This window comes from Capricornis sumatraensis, chromosome 19, assembly GCF_032405125.1.
Source record: "Capricornis sumatraensis isolate serow.1 chromosome 19, serow.2, whole genome shotgun sequence".
In the NCBI taxonomy this organism is placed as follows: domain Eukaryota; kingdom Metazoa; phylum Chordata; class Mammalia; order Artiodactyla; family Bovidae; genus Capricornis; species Capricornis sumatraensis.
Window position 1 is genome coordinate 38,555,762 of NC_091087.1, and position 14,979 is coordinate 38,570,740.

At 37.1% G+C, this 14,979-nt stretch overlaps 1 protein-coding gene across 2 annotated transcripts in view; it reads left to right on the forward strand.

Moving 5' to 3' along the window:
- UBE2Q2 (ubiquitin conjugating enzyme E2 Q2) overlaps positions 1-13,204 on the forward strand; it is a 61,382-nt gene extending 48,178 nt beyond the window's left edge. For both annotated transcript variants that reach the window (XM_068991015.1, XM_068991016.1), the window contains 4 exons: positions 3,059-3,107; positions 3,546-3,641; positions 9,092-9,158; positions 11,554-13,204. In XM_068991015.1, the coding sequence (XP_068847116.1) occupies positions 3,059-3,107; positions 3,546-3,641; positions 9,092-9,158; positions 11,554-11,585 (244 nt within the window). In that variant the 3' untranslated portion in view covers positions 11,586-13,204. The remainder of the gene's footprint in view (positions 1-3,058; positions 3,108-3,545; positions 3,642-9,091; positions 9,159-11,553) is intronic.
- The last annotated feature ends 1,775 nt before the right edge of the window (positions 13,205-14,979 follow it).

A 14,979-nucleotide genomic window follows, 5' to 3' on the forward strand; every position in this document is an offset into this window, starting at 1 on the left:
GGCAAATACAGTAAATAGGCAGTTTAGGGTAGTATACAATTTCCAATCCACTGGTGTTTTATGAGCTACTTTACTGAGCCATCACAACTTGGCTATCTTTCTTGCTTAGTCCAGGGTACAATGTAGTGAGAATCAGAAAGATTATTTGACGGTAGTACAATACATTATTAGAGAGCTCTTTGTAAGCAACTAAAGATGCTTTATTGGCTGATATAATAGGAGGTATTGTTTGTGTCCCAGTCATTCACAAAGAGAATACTTCTACTTCTATATGACCATGGGTTTTTTGTCTGTATTGAGGGAACATTATTTTAAGAATCTGGTTTTAAATGCCAGAACTTTATTGCTCTTTTAGGGCTTGGTTCTTATCTATGGCCCCTTTCCTTACCTCAACAAAGGGAAAGATCATGACTATATTATGTCGCCTGATAAACCTGCCTTTTTAAAAAATTTATTTTTAATTGGAGGATAACTGCTTTAGAGTATTGTGTTGGAAGCCTGCCTTTTTTTAAGTGATCATTATCAAGAATTAGACTTAATATAAAATTTTATTTCTCATCTCTTTTTTGGATCCTTGCAAGAATCAGTGTTGCATGAATTGTGGTATTTGTTTTCCACTTAAGTACTGGTATCTGTTGTCCCCTCATAGCAATTAACTGATCATCCTAGATTGTGGGTGGGGAGGTTAGCTGGCAAACATTCTTGCAAGAACCTCCTAGTAAAACAAAAATTTTATAAACTAATGCCCGAAGAGGCTGAACTTAGGATAGTGTTTGCTATATAACTTTGGCAACTGAAAAAATTTTTAAGTTGAAAATGTTACTGTGCCCATGTATGTGGCATTTTATCTGTAAATGACCCTTAGATTATTTTTTTTCCTAGTGTCCTTGCATTGTCTCAATATTCTGCAGGAGCTCTTTGTTTGGACCCTAAGAGCAATAAGAGCTTAGAACACATACTGATAAAATGATACAAGACAAAAGTAGAATTGACTTTTTTTCATGTGTAAATACTGCTGGTGGTATATATATTAAAGAGAAATTTAGTAATTGTATATACTAAGGAAAGTTTATTATGCACTAATATATGCTTAGCTCACTTTTTGTACAGGTACTAGAACTACTTCTGTCTTGTGTTGAGCCATTGAACACTTTTATAGTTAGTATGTGCATGTAGAAAATGTACTTCCTTCTGATCTACAAGTATGAAAACTTTCCCTTCTCTCCTGACAAGACTTTCCACGCCCACAATGAAGAGTGGGGTGCTAAAGGGGAAGGTGGTGGTTAGATAATTGGTAACTCAGCATTAACTACATATGTCCTTTTCCTAAAATAAGTTTCTCTTTAGCGTTTCTGAAGTGTAAGGACCCAGAATGGTGTTAACTCATGAACAGATTACTAGACTTTGAGTGGTTTTGGAGAAATAAAAATCAAATGAGAACTTGGATCTTGTAATTCCGGTAAATCAGCAAATGCTTATTTAAAGCTGCAGGATTTTTAAATATGCAAGATATACTTTGAGCCCAGTGGGAGATTCAGAGTATTGTAGACAAATTTCTGAGTTTTAGGAACACAAGAGAATATACACATTTTATCTTTTATTGAAAAAAAATTATGGTGTATAGTTGATTTACTGTGTTATATTACTTTCTGCTCTACAGCAGAGTGAATCAATTAATACATTTACGTATATCCACTCTTTCTTAAGATTCTGTTCCCATATAGGTCATTACACAGTATTTAGTAGAGTTCCCTGTGCTATACAGTAAACTCTCCTTAGTTATCCATTTTATATAGAGTAGTGTGTATGTCAATCCCAATCTCCCAATTTTTTCCTCCCCTACAAAGTGTAAAATCTCATGATTCTCCTTCCTGATTTAATTTTTTTGGAGTTTTTTTCTTCCTATTAAACTTCTGCTTTGAAAGTTCCCGGAAGTTGGGACAAGGAAGTAAAAGAGAGATGGTTGCCTGAATTCTCCAGGATAGGGGAGAGTTATTGACTAGTTTCTGTTAGTGAGTGATTCCACTGTAACTATTATTACTAGTGGTCTACAGTAGAAGTTTTTAGATTCCTTACTTCTCTCTTACTTGGTTTAGTCAATACAAGGATGCATTTGCTTAGCCAGAATGCAAAATTTACAGGCTCGAGTGGTCTTGGCAAATTTTATGGGGCAAGAGGAAGAACAGGCATTTGGGAGAGGAGGCAGCAGAAGGAATCTCGGGCAAGGGAAAGGCATGGGCAGAGTCCCAGAGGACAAACAAAACTGGTGGTGGACACAGTTTTCACACAGACCTAATCAGTGGTCCTACCTTATGTGTTTTCAAGATTGCCGCAGTTTTTCTTTTCTAATTACCATTCCTTTTATTTTTAGGCATGATATTTAATGTGTTTTAAAGTTTAACATTAAAGGAGGAGTTACTTTGTTTGAGAAAATATCAAAGGCTGAAGAATCTTGATCTAAATAATGATTTATAAGGGAGATCTAAGGGAGATTTCTAATGAAATCCCCCATAGTTGTCCTTGGTTCAGAGAAGAGTCCTCAGGACTAGAAAGAGAAATAGGGGAGCTCCAGCGAGGCTCCCTGGTCAGAACCATTTGATCTTCACAACAGAATGAAAAATATTTTAACTATAAATGCAGATGTTCATTATTATAAATAGGGTAAAGTCATCCCTGCTGTCAGAGGAAAAGCTCTTGGCTATTTAACATGATGGTGGAGAAATCTTAAGATGAGTAGAACAGTTGAAAACCATTTAAGGAAGATTTCTCCTGTCCCGATTCTCTGGAATGTTTAGGGCTAAGTTCTTAGTTTCTGATACCTTAAAAGTTTTCAAGTGTTCTGTTGTTAAGAACCATTATTTAGTTAAAAAAAGACATTTAGATGATGACATCAGAATTTTAGAATTACCTATAGTTCTGTAACCCTAAAAACTTATTTTCATTTTTGCATGCTATCTTGTAATCTTGTATGCATACTTTCTTAGTAGTGATACTTTAAAAACTGAAGAAAGAATACCAAGATCTAGAGAATTTTGTATGATTCCTTTTTCTTTTTAAGGTACGTGTTGGGCGGTGGAGCACTGTGCATGGAACTACTCACAAAACAGGTGACTATTTTTCTTATGGCACTCAGGTATTTCAACCTTGGTAGAGTGTTTTAATTATGTAAGTTGATTCTAAGTGGACAGAGCTGTTTGTAATAGTACCTACTTTAAAATATATGTATATTTTTTGCTAATAGCACCTATTTTAATAATGAAAGCTATTTAAACCAGTAAAATGACATTGTACTTGGTGCTTAAACTATGCTAGGATGGGCAATAAGAGTGAGGTATGTTATAATTCGCTCATTTGTTGCTCTTACAACACAGCTTTCTTTGTTTTGTGAGATTTTGGAAGTGGTCCAACTTTACTTTTACTCCTTGACTACAAACTTAACATAAATTTGATATTACTGAGTTGTTATATGCCATTTTCTTAAGCTTTCCTGAGTGAGAATCAGGAATACCACAGTGTTTTAGAGAAGTGTTTTCTTCTTTCTATAGGGCTGGAGCAGTGCCTATTCAATAGAATCGGTCATCATGCAAATCAATGCCACCTTAGTTAAAGGCAAAGCCAGAGTGCAGTTTGGAGCAAATAAGGTACTTTTATTAAGAATATCACATATAACTATGAGATACTTTTCCTGTTATGAAGCTTCTACCTGTTCTTTTAGTCTTTGTTATTTCTACTATATTTAAATATGTCTATGGTTTAAAATTTATTATTGGTTTATATATACTAGTGAATAAAAAATTGTATGTAGTTACATGCTTCCCCAAATTGAGATCTCATTGTAATAGTTAATTCCTAGTAAGCATATATGCACTAGGCTCTAATCTAAACTTTTTATCTGTATTAACTTTCTATCCTCTTAATAACCTAGAAGTAGGTACTATTATTGTCCTCATTTTGTAAATGAGGAAACTGAAGCACAGAGAAGTTAGGTGACTCATGTAAGGTCACAGGTGGAGAGTGAGGATTCGAACCAGACATTCTGGCTGTTAGTCTCTGCTCTTACCCACCGTCTTCTGTTCTTTATTCACTTACCATATCAGAACTATCTTTCATGTCTAATTATAGTTATCTGTGAACACTTAAGACCAAAACAAACTCTGAAGTTAGTATATTTTGGAAAAGTGTGTGATGGAAATCATCCCTACCTGACATTTAAAAAAATTCTGTATGTTCCTAAAATTCCTTGTGAATTTTGTATTAAATACCTATCCAAATAGTACTAAATCTAAGTAAGTATATCTAACTGTATTGCACATCAAATCAAGAGCTCACTGGAATCAACTCACAGAGGAAGCAGAAAATTGATTCTCTAAGGGGACTAAAGTGGTCTCATGTTAATCGTAGCCACAGTTCTCATCAGTAGCAAATGCCAATACTCTTTACAAGAAAGGATTTCTGAATTAAGACTATAAGATTCTCAGAGATTAAGATCAGTTCAGTTCAGTCACTCAGTCGTGTCCGACTCTTTGTGTCCCCGTGGACTGCAGCATACCAGGCTTCCCTGTCCATCACCAACTCCCGGAGCTTGCTCAAACTCACGTCCATTGAGTCGGTGATGCCATCCAACCATCTCATCCTTTGTCATCCCCTTCTCCTCCTGTCTTCAATCTTTCCCAGCATCAGGGTCTTTTCCAATGAGTCAGTTCTTTGCATCAGGTGGCCAAAGTATTGGAGTTTTAGCTTCAGCATTAGTCCTTCCAATGAATATTCAGGACTACTTTCCTTTAGGATGGACTGGTTTGACCTCCTTGCAGTCCAAGGGATTCTCAAGAGTCTTCTCCAACACTACAGTTCAAAAGCATCAGTTCTTAGATGCTCAGCTTTCTTTATAGTCCAACTCTCACAACCATACATGACTATTGGAAAAACCATAGCTTTGACTAAGTGGACCTTTGTTGGCAAAGTAATGTCTCTGCTTTTTAATATGCTATCTTGGTTGGTCATAGCTTTTCTTCCAAGGAGGAAGTGTTTTTTAATTTCATGGCTGCAGTCATCATCTGCAGTGATTTTGGAGCCCCCAAAAATTAAGTCACTGTTTCCATTGTTTTCCCATCTATTTGCCATGAAGTGATGGGACCGGATGCCATGATCTTTGTTTTTTGAATGTTGAGTTTTAAGCCATCTTTTTCACTTGACAGTGAAAGATGACAAGCACCCAAGTAGACAACCTAACATACATGAGAACTGGCAGAAACAATGACTAAGAGACACAGAGTCACAAAGACTTGAAGTTTTGGAATTAGCAGATATTAAAATTGTGAGAAAATGAATACTTATGTGTAATATCTAGTGATCAGAGATAAGAATCTATAGAAATGAAGAATGTTAAAATGAGAAACTGATTAGACATCAGAAGAGAGAATTATTAGAAGAAATAACTCAGAATGTTGCACAGAGGGACCCAGGAATAGATAGTACAGCAGAAGATAAGAGGTACAGATCAGAATGAGGTGTAAAACATGTCTTATTTGAATCCCAGGAGGACGTAATAAAATCATATTAAAAAGTGAGGAATAGAAATCAGAAAGTGAAGTTATAAAAGCAAATCCAAATAAATAAATCATAACAAATATAAATGCACAGAAGTTACCAGTTAGTTTGAATTAAGTGGTCTTTAGGAAGTGTATTTATTTATTTTTATTAAAATTTTTTTGAAATACAGTTGATCTATCGTGTTAATTTTTTTCTGTACAGCAAAGTGACTCATTTATGAATGAGTTATACATTTATGAATATATTCTTTTTAATTTTCTATTATAATTTGTCACAAGAAGTATGTTTAACATGTGAGGATACAAAGAGATGGATTTTTTTTTAAAGGAAGAAGATAATAGAGATAGACCAGTATAGGCATACCTTGGAGATATGGGTTCAGTTTCAGACTTCTTCAGTAAAGCCAGTATCACAGTAAAACAAACCACATGAACTTTTTGGTTTCCTAGTATGTGTAACAGTTACACTGTACTGCAGTCTCCTAAGTGTGTAACAGCATTGTGTCTAAACAACAATGTACACGCCTTAATTAAAAAATATTACTAAATGCTAACCATCATCTGAGCCTTCAGCTAGTTGTAGTGGTTAACACCAAAAATCAGTGATCCCAGATCATTGTAACAAACATAGTAATGAAAAAGTTTGAAGTATTTCAAATTGCCAAAATGTGACACAGACACACAAAGTCAGCCAGTGTTCTTGGGGGAAATGGAGCCAGTAGACTTGCTTGGTGCAGTGCTCTCATGAATCTTCAAACTGTTAAAAAACAGCAACAAAAAAAATGTGGCATTTGCCAGGTGCAGTAAAGTGAAGTGCAGTAAAATGAGGTTTGCCTGTATACGTTGACAAAAAGGTGATTTAGCTGTGTAAAAGGTGTGATTTTAGAACACAGTGTAAACGTGTGGTTTTGGAACAAAGCGTTAGTTCAGTCAGTTCAGTCGCTCAGTCGTGTCCGACTCTTTGCGACCCCATGAATCGCAGCATGCCAGGCCTCCCTGTCCATCACCAATTCCTGGAGTTCACTCAGACTCACGCCCATTGAGTCAGTGATGCCATCCAGCCATCTCATCCTCTGTCATCCCCTTCTCCTCCTGCCCCCAATCCCTCCCAGCATCAGAGTCTTTTCCAATGAGTCAACTCTTCGCATAAGGTGGCCAAAGTACTGGAGTTTCAGCTTTAGCATCATTCCTTCCAAAGAAATCCCAGGGTTGATCTCCTTCAGAATGGACTGGTTGGATCTCCTTGCAGTCCAAGGGACTCTCAAGAGTCTTCTCCAACACCACAGTTCAAAAGCATCAATTCTTCAGCACTCAGCTTTCTTCACAGTCCAACTCTCACATCCATACATGACCACTGGAAAAACCATAGCCTTGACTAGACGGACCTTAGTCGGCAAAGTAATGTCTCTGCTTTTCAATATGCTATCTAGGTTGGTCATAACTTTCCTTCCAAGGAGTAAGCGTCTTTTAATTTCATGGCTGCAATCACCATCTGCAGTGATTTTGGAGCCCCCAAAAATAAAGTCTGACACTATTTCCACTGTTTCCCCATCTATTTGCCATGAAGTGATGGGACCAGAGGCCATGATCTTCGTTTTCTGAATGTTGAGGTTTAAGCCAACTTTTTCACTCTCCACTTTCACTTTCAGCAAGAGGCTTTTTAGTAGTTCTTCACTTTCTGCCATAAGGGTGGTGTCATCTGCATACCTGAGGTTATTGATATTTCTCCCAGCAGTCTTGATTCCAGCTTGTGTTTCTTCCAGCCCAGCATTTCTCATGATGTACTCTGCAGAGAAGTTAAATAAGCAGGGTGACAATATACAGCCTTGATATACTCCTTTTCCTATTTGGAACCAGTCTGTTGTTCCATGTCCAGTTCTAACTGTTGCTTCCTGGCCTGCATATAGGTTTCTCAAGAGGCAAGTCAGGTATTCTAGTATTCCCATCTCTTTCAGAATTTTCCACAGTTTGTGTGATTCACACAGTCAAAGGCTTTGGCATAGTCAATAAAGCAGAAATAGATGTTTTTCTGGAACTCTCTTGCTTTTTCTATGATCCAGTGGATGTTGCCAATTTGATCTCTGGTTCCTCTGCCTTTTCTAAAACCAGCTTGAACATCTGGTAGTTCTTGGTTCACGTATTGCTGAAGCCTGGCTTGGAGAATTTTGAGCATTACTTTACTAGCATGTGAGATGAGTGCAATTGTGTGATAGTTTGAGCATTCTTTGGCGTTGCCTTTCTTAGGGATTGGAATGAAAACGGACCTTTTCCAGTCCTGTGGCCACTGCTGAGTTTTCCAAATTTGCTGGCATATTGAGTGCATCACTTTCACAGCATCATCTTTCAGGATTTGAAACAGCTCAACTGGAATTCCATCACCTCCACTAGCTTTGTTTGTAGTGATGCTTTCTAAGGTCCACTTTATTTCACATTCCAGTGACTACTTGATGATAAAAGTCTCATTTAACCAGGAGGATATAGTTTTTTACTCTAGGTCATGCTATCTATCATTTCTCAAAAAATGCACGGGACAGTGACTAATAACAATAGGCTGTACATTAATTTTCTTGTTTAATCTTTAGGATATACAAGGATACTAATAAGAGTAGTTTATTTGAATGGAAGAAGGAAGGTGGGTGAGGAAAGGAACTGGGTGGTTGCATGCCAGGTAGGAATGAAAGTTGTCATTTGGAATGTGTTTATACACATTCTTATGCTATGAATTTATTAAAAAAATAGGTGGCATAACATAATAGATGTGAACCACTATGGAGAATGCTCGTGATAATTCTCCATGATGGAGAATTAGAAGTTAAGATGCAGGCAAGTTGTACTTATGGGGATAAAATTAATAAAATCAATCCTAAACTTGGTCCCATAGAAGACATTCTAATCTGTAGAGGTTAACAAAAGAAGACTGCTTTAGTAGTGTGACTTGCTATCACTTATGGGCATTCTTCAGGTTTAACTCAAATTGTTATCCAGATGTATAGTCCTTAAAGCCTAGTGTTTCCTTACCTGAAGGCAGTATTTTGTAGTTTATTTATTTATTTTTTTGATGGAAGTTATGAGGAAGTTTTCTGTCAGTGGAGATGTATGATTTTATATTTCTAGATACAAATGTTTTTTCTTTTTGAAGTAATAGTTGATTTATAATGTGTTAATTTCTGCTCTACAGCAGTGATGGTTATACATACATATATATACACACACACATATACATATATATGTACATGTACATTCTCCTTGCATCCAAATAACACCTTTAACTTTATTCATAAAGCCTTGCACTTGTGCAGTTGGCAGGAGGACTTAGCACATGAACTGTGAATTTTGTAGATCTTTATTAGAAAACAGTTTTGATTTTGTTATCCCTCTAAAATAGCTGGGAATAATGAAATTGGGAAATTTACTTTTCAAATGGAAATACTTGGTTTCTTGTGTTCTTTTAAGTACAGCAGTGATGCAAATAATCCATCAATTATTTGTAATGATTTTCATCTACTTATAGTTTTGATATAAAATGTATAATTCTCTTTCAGAATCAATATAATCTAGCAAGAGCCCAGCAATCCTATAATTCCATTGTACAGATACATGAGAAAAATGGTATGTTTACTTCAATAAGTATTTATTGCCATATGTGCAATTTTACATAATGTACTGTTTACTTATTTTGTTTTATTCTTCTGTTTTTGCTTTAATTTCTTACAAAGTATGGTTACCAGAGTGAAAAAATTTAACTTGAGGATACACATATTGTGCTTCATTCAAAATCTTTGTATCCTAAATACTTGGGCTGGGAATCTCTGAGTCAAACATTTTTGAGTAGATTAATGAATGAATCCCTTTACCTACTTGAAATGTGTGATATTGGGATAGGAACTGAGTTAAAGGCAATTCTAAAGGTGGAGTTCTTGCTGTTAATACTGAGTAAGTTGCAATCAGGATCATAAGCCAGTTGCTGAACCATTTTCAGACCGCTTAATGCTTTTTGACAATTGTGCAGATTTATTTATTCAAGTAAAAAAGTTCTAACTTCAGTCTATACTTAAAAATAGACTGAATTGTAAATTTAAAAAAATATCTTTCAAGAGTTTATTGGACTTATTTTCAATTTTTCTTGTATTCACAAGGCATGTTTGGAGTTTTTGTCTCTAATAGTGAGATGACAACGGAGAAGGCAGTGGCCCCCCACTCCAGTGTTCTTGCCTGGAAAACCCCATGGACGGAGGAGCCTGGTGGGCTGCAGTCCATGGGGTCGCTAAGAGTCGGGCACGACTGAGCGACTTCACTTTCGCTTTTCAGTTTCATGCATTGGAGAAGGAAATGGCAACCCACTTCAGTGTTCTTGCCTGGAGAATCCCAGGGACGGGGGAGCCTGGTGGGCTGCCGTCTATGGGGTCGTACAGAGTCGGAGACGACTGAAGCGACTTAGCAGCAGCAGCAGTGAGATGACAAAGTAGACTTGGAGTCAAGACTGATTATCAGGTGCCATTTGGGTCACTCACTAGCTCTGTGGCCCTGAGCAAGTCCCATTACCTCTCAGCCTCAGTTTTCTCATCTCTAAAGGTGGTATGATTTCTGTCTTGCCAAATGTGAGGAAGGAGATAAGTTGTGTGTGTGTGTGTGGCACTTAATAACCAAGTGTGCTGATATTCATGGTAGCTGGGGTAGTGGAATGGATGCATTTTTGTGCAGAGGTGGTTAATTGATAGGAAGTAGTTTTTCTTCAAGAGTATCTACAGTAAAGTGTTCTTTAGTTAGAATGTGGTAGCTTGTGACTTAATATTTGTGTTTTTTGTGTGCTCACTTTCATTTAAGTGATAGAGCAAACGTGTCACTTTTGCAGTGACTGCTTACTTTTGAAAGAATAGTATTCAAAACAATTTTCAAGCTTCTGAAGAGGGAAATGATAAAATTTGAGGACAAAGCTGGGTTTTCATAATAATCATCTCTAGCACGCTAAAATTACAGACCCAAAGATTCCTATATGCTCCTTTATTAAGCACGTGGACACTCCACAAGTCTTGGTATATTTATACTGTTGGAAGCGCAGCTTCCTACCAAACAATACTTTGTCTCAGTCTCATTTGCCTTTTAGAGAGAGCTTATCTTGTTGTTACCTTAGGGTGTTCCCTGGTGGCTCAGATGGTAAAGCCTCTGGCTACAATGCGGGAGACCCGGGTTTGATCCCTGGGTCGGGAAGATCCTCTGGAGAAGGAAATGGCAACCCACTCCAGTACTCTTGCCTGAAAATCCCATGGATGGAGGAGCCTGGTAGGCTGCAGTCTGTGGGGTCGCAAAGAGTCAGACACGACTGAGCGACTTCACTTTTTATCTTGTTGTTGAGCATAGAAACACGTTTTTCTTATCTCTTATTTTTTGTTAAATTAGACGTTATAGTCAGCATTCAAAAATGTTTATGGAAAGCACCTGTATTTCAGAAAGTGTAGGTTTGTGTGTAATTAGCTATGAAGAAAGAGCAATAGATTCAGATTCAAGAGATGGATTCTAGTTAACCTGATGCTGCTAAATCTGATCTTGAGCTTAATCACTTAATCAGGGCACCTGCTGAGATGGCACCCTCACTGGTAAAATGACATCACTGCACTGACGACAGCCCAAGTTCCTCATACTCTAAAATACCAGGATTTTGTTCGGGGGACAGTTATTTTTAGTTCAGTTTCCTATATAAAACTTAGCCTGTTGTCTAATATTCCACACTCTTCTCTTTAGGTAGAAATGCCACTAATACAGAGATCTCACCTTGAAAATTCAAGTACAGTTTATTCATAGAAAATAACTATATTGTGAATATATCAGAATGTTGTGTTACCAACCCAAGTATAAGCTTAATTTTTACAAATAGGTTTAAACAGGGAAATTATGAGTAAAGAAAACTATGGGTAGAGAAAGTATGTAACCTTGCTAAAATGTCACTTCTCCTAGTTGGTTTAAGAATTAAAATATGTAAACTTTTTTTTTCCCCATTCTTTTTCAGGCTGGTACACCCCTCCAAAGGAAGATGGCTAAATGTGTTGACTTTTGTATGCTTGGACCAGTGTTGCTTTAAAGAAAACCTTTCCAACATGCAGACAAGCTTTGAGTGCCCCTATAACAGCAGTACCGAAGATGTTAGCTGATAGATATTTTAGTGGATAATCTGTCAACTGATCCAGCATAAGTTACAGCCTTTCCATTTTTCTCATTTTAGGTATCTTGGACTGAGCAGTGGGGCCTTTACTGTATTTTTTTCCGATAAATACACATACTGGCCACTCCTTATCATCTCTTTCTTGAAAGGTGAAATGTCTTAAGTAGACAAGTCAGCATCAGGTTACTGAAGTTATGACTTGAGGGCAAATTTCCCATTTTTGAGCTCGTGTGTTATGAGGATTTACAATATATTGTTCCATTAAAGCCAATAAAGTTTAATCAATGTTTAATATCGGTTTAGAAAATTTAAGGTGTTCTGAATCACAGTAGCTTTTTCAGGTTAAAACTATTTTATGATATTGCCAAAATAATGACAGGAAATGTACTTGTTAAACTGTTAAACTTCTTTTTTTGGCTATGAAGATCTGAACTATCTGCTGAAGATTTGCTCTTAATTGAGTTGAACTTTTTAGGCAGAGCAAAGCAAGGCTGTGTCAGTTCAGCTTGTGCGTAGTAATTTCCACTGGGGCATCAGAGTCTTGCTGAGCTGAATCTGCTTCTTGTTGGTTCAATATTTCTTATGAAGAAGAGCTTGAAGTATAGAGCTTGAATTATTTAAAATACTAAGTCATTCTACGTTTCCATTTTATTAACGGGATGTTGCAATCAGTTGTAAACTAATAATCTTATAAAGTGATTGGCACAAAGACTTCTTGAACAAAACTTCAGTTAAGTACAAAAAGTATCTAATTTGGAGACTTAAATTTTTCCTATAGTCATAATAATGGCTTTTACATTGAAAGACTAATAGGAATTCTACATATATTAATTCTTTTATAAAATCTAGATTCAAATCAGTGTACTCTCCATTTCATTGCCTTACCTGAATTAGTCCTGTTGGGTTGGTAATAGATTTTTTTTTTTAATATACCCAAATTTGATTTAAAAGTAAACTCTAGTTATTAAGCACTTTTAAAAAGAAACCCAGAAGCACATTTTTTTCTGCACAAACCAGTTACAAAGTTCAAAAGTGTGTCTTATGCTTTAAGACTCAGTTTTTAACTTTGTAAACCACATCTGAAAAACTTGGCACTTCTGCATTATTGTGTTTAATTTCTTTTCCTTTTTTTTCTTCTTTTTTTTCTTCTTTCCTATTTTGGTTAAGAGGATAGTAGAAAAAGATTTTCTGGCATTCTTGTTCATTTGGTTAATTTGTATACAGTTCCAATTGCCAGTTGCTCAGATAACAAGTGACAAGGCAGAATTCTTTAAAGCATTAAAGTTCCTTAAACCTAAGGCTAAATCTTGAATACATTATTGAATTCTTTAATATCCTGATGGCTAGCAGATTGACAGCTGCACATTTGGCATGCTTTGGTTTTTGGTTTTGGGGGGTTTTTTGGACTTTATTTTTCATTGCAGATTTATTTGGCAATGTACAGTAAATTTTGTAAACTTGCATCAAGTTTATGAATAAAGAACCATTTAAAAAATAACTCTTTCACTTTCCTTTTGTAATAGATACTCTTTGAGTTTCTATAGGCTCTGTTGGGTTTCTGGAATAGGATCATATATGGTGGGATGGGGTGAGGAGAGGCTTAAGGTAGATTGATTTCACAAGAGAAAGCTGGAGAACCCAGAATTGGTGTGTATAGACTTGGCATACTGAGGGTTTCCTCAACCTCTTCCCTTGTGCACACTGATTCTTTAATATAAATTCAAGTGCTACTTTCTTCATTGCTTTCCTAATTCCCCAAGGTACAGTAATCTGTTCCCTGTTCAGTGTACCCATAGCCTCTTGACACAATTGTCAATGTCTCACATACAAGAAGTACAGAAGTAGGAAAACTCCAGGCGTAGTACCTCTGCTGCTTTGAGATCATTCTGTGTTGGTTTCATCTTTGGATAGACTTGAATCTGCAGCCACCTTAATCCATCCAGAGGTAGATAATGGCCCTGTGGTCCAGTGTCTCCTTAGGAAGTGAGAAAGTCTTTAGAGGTCCCCCTACCCACCCCCCCCCCCAAAAAAAGACACAACTTTTTCTTGGCCTAGAACTAGAGCATTTGTCTACCCCTAAATTAATGGCTGGTCAAAAGAATGAAACTATCATAATTAGTTTGGATCAGTGGTTTTCAAGGTATTATTTGTTGGAGAACTCTGGAGACTCCTGAGACCCTTTCAGGAGGTTTTTAAGGTCAAAACAACACTAAACCATTATTTGATATTTTCACTCTCATTCTCTCACAAGTGTACAGTGGAGTTTTTCAGAGGCTACATGATGTGACAGATGGGATATTGAACAGACTGAATTCAGAAGCAGATCCAGCTGTCTAATACTAACTAATGTCAGTAGTTACAGGTTTATAAGATGTAAAGATGCTACTCTATGCAATATTGGGGAGTGGGGTGGAGATCTGGTAAGGTTATTTTTTCATGTTACTCTGTATGATGAACTATTTTAAGTGAATTAGTATGGTAAATATAGTTACAACCCACATAAAGAAGTTCTTTGGCGTTATCAGTATTTAAGAATGTGAAGCAGTCCTGAAGTCAAAATGTTGGAGACCTGCTTTTTTTAGACTTACCATATTTACCAGCCAAGAGCTGGGCACCAGATCAGGGCCTTGTTAGCAAGCAAGCTACAGGAGGAGTGGGTGTTCCCTGGGGAGACAGCAGTATCTGCTGTGCTTACATTTTTTCTGTCTGTGGTTCTCAACTTGAACTTGCATCAGGGGTAAATTTAAATCACAGTAAAGCTGAAACTCCGACTGCTGGCCCCAGCCCGCATAGTAAGCCTGCGGTGGGGATCAAGAACGCGCCAAGGTATTTCCCAGGTGAATCTGATGCTATAGGCAGGGAACTAATGCTGTTTGGGGCGTGGTTTCACAGCAATGGTAGGTACTCTAAGCTGATTTACAGGTTCAGAACTTGAGGTTACACGGTGTTGAATAAAGGTATTCTCATACTTTTAAAAGGATATGCTATCTGTTCAAAAATCAGACTCATGCTGTTGTTAACTGACATTGGGACTGTAAGGACTGATACAACACTCTCTAGTCTGACTCTCAAGAATTCATGAAAGACTTGGAAATGAGGCTACAAGAGCAGTGAGCGGCACAGAATGAGGTGGATCTGGTTTGACTGCGTGAAGCTTCCGGGAAAGTCCCAGAAGAACTACAGGACGCGTGACTCTGTGTGTTCTGTGCTTAGTCGCTCAGTCCTGTCCGACTTTGCTACCCCGATGGACTACTAAGTCCGCCAAGCTCCCCT